We start from the raw sequence: 10,216 nt of genomic DNA, 5'->3' as shown, positions 1-10,216 counted from the left end.
TCATAGATTAATTGAGGTTTCGTAAAAAGAGATTCATGCCACTTACTTTCTTTATCGGCTAACTCGTCGGATACATCACCGGATGTTGCGGACTCATCAATTTTCAAACTTGCTCCACTACTATCAGCTTCATCTGCGTTCTCCTCCGTATCAGTATCAATTTGAAGACCACGCTCGGATTGCGGTGTGTCAACTTTGACATCCATCTCTTCGGTACTAAGACTTTGTACGGCCTTGTTCACTTCTTCAGCATCTTCTTCTGGTTGCAAAGGTTCAATAGTTGTCTCAATAGCCTTCGCAGCAATAGCGGCTTCTTCATCTGGCTCAGGAGCGTCGACATTGACACTATCAACCGCAGCTAAATCATCCTCGAGTGGATCATCTTGGAACGAGTAATCAATATTAGATGAATTACCAAAGCTTTCACCCAATAATGCAGACACAGCACTTTCTGTCTCTTCCTGCGAGATCGTTACTCTTGACTTTGAGTCTTCCGCTTTGTCCATATGTTTTGGGGCAAGGTCAGGAGGGGACTCTATTGGAATTTTCGGTTCATCGGCATTTGAATCTAATATCGAGGAATTAAAATCGACAGATATGGATTTTACAGCCGACTCACTTATCTGTTCATCCAAATTACCGTCAAAACCAGGAATAAATATTTCTGGTTTCTTTTTTGTTGTAGTTGGTGTGCCAATAGTAGGGGCGGCACAGTTTGATTCGATAGATGCAGTCGCTAAACTAGTCATATCCGGCGCATTAGTTGCGGTTGGTGTAGACGAAGCAGCAGCTGTCCCCGATGTCAGCGAACTTACTGGAGAAGCGCTAGATTGAGACTTATCATTCACGAATGGAGTAGGGTTTGTGGTAGGCGTATTAGGTATTGGACTTATCAGCTTTTTTTCGCGTATAGGTGATAGGGTCAGCATATCATTGGTAGATTTTGTTGGTTGTATAATCGATGACACACCTAAATCAATGTCGTCATCAGTCAAACAAGGTAAACTGGGTGACGGTTTACAGATTGGCGAATGTGTGAGAATTGAATTTTCGCCACTCTCGTCCTTATCCATATGACCCTCTAAATTATGCATTTGCTTTGCATTGGCTGCCAATATATCAATGGAAAGTTTTGTTGGTGGTGACATAACGGAATGTTGTGATTGCAACGGAGCTATTTGTGGTGGCAGCTGCTGCTGGGGTTCTTGTGGCTGTGGATGGTGTTGGTTAGAACTCGCTGAAGCACTAGACTCGCGACGTTGATGATGATGCCTTTCTTCTTTCGAACGTTTCTTCTTTTTCTTCTTCTCCTTGTTCTTCATATGAACTGGCGTTGCAGCAGATGCGCTTGTGGCGACTCCCAATGGTTGGGTATGGATTGGAGCATTAGTTTCATGGACATCTGATTTGTCTCTACGCGGGATATTCGAGTCGAGAGAATTTTCATCACCATCAGAAAAGCGAAATACATCAGTCATATCACTGCGGTAAGTTGTAGCGGTAGAGGGTGTCGCATCTTCAGTTGGTTTGTTATCGGAATCTTCCATCAGTTGCGCTTCTAGAGCGCGACCAGCCTCGTCAAGATCAACACTATTTTCGTCATCAATGTGATGCTGTTTTCGCGGTTGCAACGCTGAGAGAGCATGTTGTTCACGCGACTTCTCACGCTCTTTACGTCGCCTTTCGCGTTTTTCTTTCCTGTGCCGTTCTCGATCAATAGGTGCCCCACCATCGCCGATAGGTACAGATGCCTTCTGCTTATTCTCTTCATTCTCTTCAACTGTGTGTGATTTTGGTGTAAGTGGATCCTGTTTGTAGGGGTTCAGTGCTGCTGAAACTACCGGTCCGGTTATGTTGCTCGACGATGTCAAAAGTCCGCCATAATTTGTATCCACGGAAAAGTTCGATGACAATTCTTTACCCTCAGCATCGGTAAACTGGGACTCTTCATCCGATATTGGGCCAAAAATATCTTCCATCTTTTCACCACGCTTGGATGTTGTCGTTTGGAGGTTGGCTGCCTGTGTCATCGGTTGTGTGTGTGATGCAGCTGTTACAACAAGTGGAGTTGTTGGAATTGGTTGTGTAATAGCCACCGGTACTATCAAGCTAGACGCCGCTAAATTTGCTTTCACTGTACTGCCATCTGAACTTATGATTCGCGCAGTATCAAGGCTCTTCGACTTTTTCGACTTCTTCAAGCGGTGGCGCTCTTCTTTGGACAACTTATCTGAATCAATGCTGCCCCCTCCATCACTCATATTACGCACTTTTTCACGCTTTTTCTCCTTACGTTCCTTGTGACGTTTCTTCTCGCATACGGACAAGTCATTTGCGCCATTGTTTGCATGGGTAATTGTTGTGGACAGCGACGAACATTCACGCTTCAATTCATCAAATGGATCGTATGACGGTGACAGTAAAGGTTTTACTTTACTTTCCGGTGTGCTCATAAAATTCATCATCTGAAAAGAGCCTGGTGTAAGGGTAACCAAAACATTTTTCGCCTCCACAATGCTGTGTGTTGTTGGAGCATTTGGCATAGGAAGATTATTCTTCTGACGTTTCTTGCTTTTTTTGTGCTTCTTACGGGTCTCGGGGGAACATTGTTGCTGAACTTTCAAGGACGATTTCGTTGATAAATGCTCCAAGGCTAGTTCATAATCAGAATTCTCAATCACTGAATTGCCCGTAAAGTGTTTATACTCCTTTTTAATTTCGATAGACCCCGCGTTCGATTCGACTTCCGTTTTAATATAAGGTTCTTTTGGTTTAACATCATCGGATTCTGCCGTCGTTTCTGAAGGCAGAATTTCTGATTTTATCTCCATTTTGAATTTATTATCACAATCTTCCTCGTCAGTCAACTCCCGTTTGATTTTTATCTCTACAGCTGGTTGAGACTGAGATTCGGAATCGGAGGCTATACGTGTTGAATGTGAATTTCTTTTGCTGGAGCTTCGTTTACTTGGCGAAGACGCCATTGATTTGCGTGCGTTTGCGTGTATTTCGTCCCCGGAACTGTCGTCACCATCATCATCGCACAGTCGCATTAATTTATGATGTATCTTGTTACGTCGTGCTTCTGCTTCAGCAGTTGTTGTTGAGTCCGAGTCAGAGAACATGCGGTGAGGATGTGAAGATGCTTGAGAGCTGCGACGGCGAGTTGCCATATTTGTAGTATCGTCGTCATCGGAGGAAGATGTAAGATTGTTTTGATTGCGTGATTTGTAAGAACTGCTTCCGCCACTTCGTTGATTGCGATCCTCGAAATCAGAATCTGAATCACCTTCATAGCTGGTTGAGCGTTTCTTTTCCTCTCGCTTAGCCCGTGACTGTTTCAATTGTGTGAACTTTGCTTTGATCTTCTTTTCCTCTTCGTGTTTTTGCATGTTCTTACAGGAACGAGCTTTTACCTTATCGTACATTGAAACATAGGGTCCCTCATCAGGTATATCGAAAATTGAATGTTTCTTCCCGCCATTTGTTGGATCGTCTGAATCGTCGGAGTCGTCCGAAGTCATGATCACTCTCCGTGAGGGAGTCGCTTTCACGTTATTACCCTGTCGATGTTGTACAGAATGTGACTGTGTCAAGGCAAGACCCTCATCTGAACAACGAGATGATTTTCGTTCCGAACTTCTTCGGCTCTCCTGTTTACATTTCTGTATAGGTATTGTCAATTCGCCGCTGTGTGAACCCGCAACCGATGTTCGTCGACTTGGGTTATGAGTCAGTTCCTCATCAGTCAAGTGATTACTAGTTGCCGATACTAAAGATTCAGTAGTTGATGGACGCTTTCTCTCACGATGTTCACGTTTGTTTTTATGACGCACGTGATGACCACTGTGATCGCGTTGCTTGTGTTGGCTACCACTTGCTACACATCTCGACTGCTGCAGAGATGTTCCCTCATCACCGCTCGAATTAAGCGAATTCCTGCTTAGGTAATGAACTGTAGAACCCTCAATCTCTTGATCCGAAATGTTTTCATGATGATTCACTTTTTCTGTTGACGGAACTATCACTGTCGGCATGACCGTCGCAGATGTTGACGCTGTGGTTGCAGAAATATTATTGTCTTCGCATTCACCCTTGCTATTGTCTTTAGGGTTGCCTTGGTGTTGTTGTAGCTGATGCCTATGATGTTTGCTACTTCTATGCTTATTCGAATGTTCTTTGATCTTTAATTTTTCACCGGAGCATACAGCCGAATCCGAAGTTCCAATATTTCCCGTTGTAGTGTGACTTGATGTACGTTGATGTTGATGCTTATTGCTTGAGTGCTTGGTCGTATGTTCAGAGCCATGAGTCGTTTCTTTCTGATGCTGTCGGTCATTTGCTTTTCCTGCACAGGAGACAGTTAACGTGTGATGCGTTTCAATCCGTAAACGTTTGACTGGGTCCTCACTTACGGAAGTGTGACTACTTATATTGCCGTGATTACTATCTTGTGAGCTAAGACGACGTTTTGGTAGACGTATAGGAGAGTTATGTGACGATTTTCTTCCACGATGCTTACTTGCAGCTTCGACGGTTGCTGGACTCTTTGGTTCATCAATTGAATTTTCTTTGTTATTTTGAAAATCGGCGTCATCGCCCTCAGATTGATTTTTATTAAGCGTATGTGACCGGTTCTCATCTACCTTATCAGCCTTATCAGTTAATTCTGACTTTCTTCGCGAATGTTCACTATGAATCTCTCGATCTTCATGCTCGACGTCGTTAAGATCGACATCTTCTCTTCCTCGTTCGTGTCTTTCGGATAGCTCTTCATTCGCTTTATATTCACGTTCACGATCTTCCTTTTCCTTACGCTCATTTTCCAATATTTCCTCACGTTCTTTTCGCTCACATTCTTCACGATCAAGTTGCTCTCGTTCTTCAAGCTCTCGACGTTGACGATCTTCAGCCTCTTTGAATTCCCTTTCTTCGCACTCTTTGCGCTCTCGAGCTTCATGTTCTTCCTTTTGTTTGCGGATCTCTCTTTCACGCCTCTCACGTTCTTGACGCTCTCGTTCTTTATCACGACCTCTCTCGCGCTCTTTGTGTGACTTCTCTTTTTCTCTGTCCTTTTCAGGCTCCCTATCATCGCCTTCTAACCTTTGACCCTTTTCACCAATATTACTGTCGTTTCCCTCATTTTCACTTGAATCTCCTTCAACTCTTGGTGTAGATGTCGAAGTCCCTGAATGCTGCGAGTTCGTTGAGTTTTTCCGTCTTTCCGATACGCGCTCACTTCGCCCTGAACGTTTCTCATTTTCATTGCGATAATTGTGTTTGTGAGATGTGCGCTCGTTCTTTTTCGAAATCGCAGTCAAACTATTCGATGGTTGGTTCGGAGCTTTGGACATTTCCTCGTCAGTTTTAGTAACAACTGTTGATGAAGTACTCCGGCTTATAGCATGAGACACCACTTCGTTACTAGCCGTGTGCGTATTCAAGGACTTAATTGTGCCAACATTTGTACTACCAGGAACTGAAACTGATTTTGTCAAAATTCGACTATCGGTTTTTCCAAAATTGTCATTATTAGGTGCTGCCCATGGTACACTCAAACTTTTAGTAATCGAATTTGTCTTCACTCTCGTGTTACTCACTCCCAAAGTGTTTGTATCCAAAGTCGCTATTTGGGATGGTTTTGGTTGTGGTGGGTCTGAAGGAGCGGGACCTGTAGGTGGAGCCGGCTGAGCTGCAGGCAGAGGAGCAGCCGTACTCGGTAAAGGTGGATGACTCGGAAATGGATATTGTAGCCCTTTCATTGCAGCTGCTAAACTGCTAGCGGAAGCAACTGTTGAAATACTGCTGGCACTTGTTGTACTTAAAATAGTACTAATGCAGCTTGTCGCAGTCGTTGTTCCGACTTTGGTCGGGCACGATGATACAGTTGTCGTCATACTACTGCTCACCGATGGAGATGGAGATGGGCTGTTATATGGGGATATCGATGCCTGTGGAGAATTCATAGGCGAAAGACTGCTTAGCCGCTGCAACAAGACACCTGAAGATTTGTTTAACGCTGTATTTCCACTGTTTGTAGAGCTGCATCCAACCACGGGCGTCTTCGTGGCTGCCAAGTTAGGCAGGCCCGGCGAGGTGCAAACCCCAATTATGTGTTTCGCCAGTTGTGTGGCGTCTGAAGACGGCTCGTACCACTGGTTCTTCTTCAATCGTTGCAGGTCGTCATCGAATATTGATTTCTTTGCTAACACTGATTTAACAATCTCAGAAGGCTTGAGATCACAGACGTCGATATCAGGAAACTTATATCGCGATGAAGTACTGCCACCACTATGATGTTCGCTACTACGATGCGCATGCCGAAATGCAGTTGAGCCGCCTTGACTAACAAAATCATGACGTTTCACTGCATTCGCAGTAGTATTAGGACCATTACCACCGCCATTACCACTATTTCCTCCGCCACCAGACCACCGTTCATACATCTCATCCAACGTTCTTATGCGCTCCTCCAATGAAGGACTACCACTTACTTGTCCTGGGGCATCGGAATCACTGGAATTCGAGCTGAGGGAACGTGGTCGCAAAGGACTGACCATCGATGCTCCAGCCGCACCAGTTGATGTTTGATTATAGTGCGTATGCGCGGGATGACTGTGACCATGGCTATGCTGCGGATGATGATGATGTTGATGTTGATGCGGACGCCAGTGTGATGAATATCGATTAGATGGACTATGTAAAGGATATCCCGGCACAGTAGAGGAACCTGATGACGCTGTTGAAGTCGTCGTTGTTGGCAGAGCACTATGACTAGAATGACTACTACTGTTTACATTTGTGTTGGACAAAATGTGCGTGCTGATATTGTTGCTGCACCCTGCCATAGATGAAGAGGAAAGCATTCCGCCACTACCATGATGATAGCCACCTACATTGATACTCGTGTGACTTGTAGCGTTCGAAATAGCTTGTCCTGCCAGACTATTGCGATGCTGATGAAAAAACGGTATACCGAATTTTGGAAGTGGCAATATCAGTGGCTCATGCCGACATTCACGGGGCGGCCGCCGTGGATCGCTAGGCAATACTTCGGGGCGTTCATCACAAAGTGGAGTGCCTGGACGTGAGCCTTCTGCACTCTCTCCGCCACTGGCATCGTGTGAGTGATGGGAATGTAAAGGATGGCCACGACTTCGTGAACTGTGTTGCTGATAGTCGTCACTTACTGTGCCACCGCCACTACCACCACCACCACCATTTCCACAGCCAATGCTATTGGTTACAACACCACTTAACAGATTTGAGGCAGATGAAGTAAGCGTACTACTATTTCCATTACTATTACCACTAGTGACTCGTCGCCGTTTGCAAGCAATTGCGGTAGAAAGTGATGCTTGATGGTGGTGATCACTTCCAGAGCCAGTACTACTCACGCTTCCATGTCGTGTAGAAATGGATCCTATGCCAACAGCTCCCAGTGTTGCCGTTATATCAATGGACGGTCGGCGAACCAGTTGCTGCTGATATGGCTGCATTGATTGTGAATGTGTGTGATACTGATGTTGATGTTGATGGTACTTGAGGCTGGTCTGATTATTAGAATCTGAAAGGCGGCGCACTTCACTCTTTCGTTGACCTACGGCTGCCGTGACATCATATTCAGTGGCATCACAGTTGGAACTTAGGTTACATTTATGTTGAGCACCAGCGATGTTTCCTGTCTCCGACAGATGCGACTGAGACTGTAATGAATAAATATTCACAATTAAACACATGGTAATCAAAAAATTGGTTAATAATGTAGTAAACGAAAAATAAGAAAAATCAATAAGTTTAATGATGCTGTAACATACCATTCCACTGCTGGTGGTCATGGAATGATGATGATCGATTTTAATGCGCTTTCGCGGACTCACTATACTTTCATCACCACTGGACGGGCATTCCTCAAGTTGCTCTAAAAGATGGGAACGTTCTTTTTGTAGAATTCTTATATCACCTGCAAGCAAAATATGGAGATCGATGAAGTTGTAGTTGTAGATCGCGTGAGAGTGATTTTGATTGACTTTCTTACCTTTTTGTTTCGCAGGACTTTTATCACAACGACGGCGACCACTGCCGCTATTCACCGTCACTTCAAGCGTTTCATTTACTCTATCATTCGTATTTGCTGCCGTGTGAGCTCCGATACCGCTTACGATGGGTCCCAATCGTGAGAGTAGCGGTGAGTCGGACCGCAAACCACCGCCAACACCTGCCGAATGCCCACTTTGTGGGGCGACATCCTCATCATGAGAGGCACCCGAACCCTGACTATATTCGTCATAGGAACGAAATCGACGCATGTCCAGGTAGTCGTAGTCAACGGTATGTCGTGAACTGCGAGATCCACGACTGCGGGCTGGCGTCGAATTGCCCGACATGGATATGCTCTGCGTCACCAACGGACTATTTGACGTCGTGGAATTATTTCCAACATTAACACCGGCGACAATAGATGCTGCTGGCACAGTCCCGGCAGAGTTTGCTGTTATGCTAGAACCACTGCAACTGCTGCTACTTCCAGGCGTATTACTGGGTGAACATCCATCGTTCGAGTTTTGATGTCGGCTAAACGACGATGCGCGTGAACGCGATTGCGAGTCGTATCTGTTTAATCGATTCCCTGAAAAAAATAAAAACAAATACATTAAAAAAATAGAGGTGAAATTATAAGTAATAGTCGGATTATAAACAAATGTTCGATGAAATTTTTGTGGTTTGATTCATTCATACTATTTTGGCTATATTGTTTACAGCTGCACCAATAAGGCACTCATAACTGTCGATATATAAAAATTTTGAGCAAACTGCGTCCAAACAAAATAAAACAAAAAAACCCCCAAATCTAGTCAATTGAAAAAAGAATTTGTGTACATTTGTGACTTATAGAAATACTAATTAGATTGAGCCACGCCCACTTGTCAATGTGTATAAAACCAATTGAGCCCACGGTTTCGAAGTGATGGTTTATTGTATTTTTTCACTCCTTTGTTCTCGAACAAATTTAGTTAATGTCGTGTCGATAATTAAAAAAAATAGGTGAAAGATATTCAGACAATCATAAGACCTTCCATTCGAAATAAAACATTGTATTTAAAAACATTTCATGTATGCACATTTACATTTGTAAATATATATTTTAGTGTAGGTTTCCAAAATATTTAGATAAAATGTTCGAATGGATGAGAAACTCTACTTTTATGTCGTTTCGCACCTGCATTCTGCTTATCCAGCTTATCATAGAAAGCATCCTGACATTCGCGTGAAGCAAAATCCACTTGCAATCGTCGGCCGCGTAATGTTGCACCCCGCATCTCTTTTACAGCAGTCTGGGCGTATTGTATTTGGTCGTATAAAACCAGAGATAAATGACGTAATCGGTCCACAATCACTTTCGTAACGGTGCCATAACGGGAGAAATGGGACTGAAGTAACGACTCGGAGATCTTCTCCGTTACTCCATCTATCCATACACAATTCGTAGGCATCGACTTTCCAAATCCCAATTTAATACGATTGCTTCCCAGATGCTCGCCATCCATTTTACGCATTGCCTTAACCACAGATATTATATCCGAATATTGACAGAAGGCGTATGCTTGGGTACCTTGCTTTTTAATGTCGACTTCGATGATTTCTCCGAAACAATCAAAATGACTCCGTAACTCACTGGCCGTTATCTCTTTTTCTAAATTGCCAATGAAGAGGGTACGCGTCGATTTCGGATGATATTCATCTAATTCGGCTTCGTATGGTCGGAATTCGTTATCTTCGACATCATAACCTTGATAAGGTTCTACTTCAATTTTACAACCAAAGAAAAGCTTATCTTGTGAAACTTCTAGTGCTTTTTCCACGTCATCCGGTTTTTTGAAGCATACTAATGCATAGCGCTCCGAATTTTGGCCAACCACCTTTACCCAGGTGACTTTGCCATGCTTTTTGTACTCATGGAAAAGACCATCCTTTAAGGATGTGTCTGAGGAACGTGCGGGTAAATTGCGTACACATATAGCGAGCGGACGATTGTCTTCGGAATGAACAATGGGATTGACTGTGTTGCAGGATGAACTATTGCCACTGCTACTACTGCTGTTGCTTGAGTTACTGCTGGCAGTGCCACTGCCCGCCATTCCACTAGTACCTGTTCAAAAAAACGAGACCAACACAATCATAATTATTTATTAACATATTATACATGTATAGTGCT

General features: G+C 43.9%; 1 protein-coding gene across 12 annotated transcripts in view; it reads right to left on the bottom strand.

The window, feature by feature from the left end:
- The window catches only part of spen (split ends), a 64,140-nt gene that overhangs the window by 12,686 nt on the left and 41,238 nt on the right, over positions 1-10,216 (bottom strand). For 11 of the 12 annotated variants that reach the window (XM_036369475.2, XM_036369476.2, XM_070106961.1 and 8 more), the window contains 4 exons: positions 9,221-10,150; positions 8,039-8,629; positions 7,818-7,963; positions 47-7,706 (listed from right to left, as the gene is read on the bottom strand). In XM_036369475.2, the coding sequence (XP_036225368.2) occupies positions 47-7,706; positions 7,818-7,963; positions 8,039-8,629; positions 9,221-10,150 (9,327 nt within the window). The remainder of the gene's footprint in view (positions 1-46; positions 7,707-7,817; positions 7,964-8,038; positions 8,630-9,220; positions 10,151-10,216) is intronic. The other variant, XM_036369489.2, reaches the window with a different exon arrangement.

Source organism: Bactrocera oleae, chromosome 3, assembly GCF_042242935.1.
Source record: "Bactrocera oleae isolate idBacOlea1 chromosome 3, idBacOlea1, whole genome shotgun sequence".
NCBI lineage: Eukaryota > Metazoa > Arthropoda > Insecta > Diptera > Tephritidae > Bactrocera > Bactrocera oleae.
Note: the sequence above shows the minus strand (reverse complement) of the source record. Positions and strands in the feature narration are given on the sequence as shown.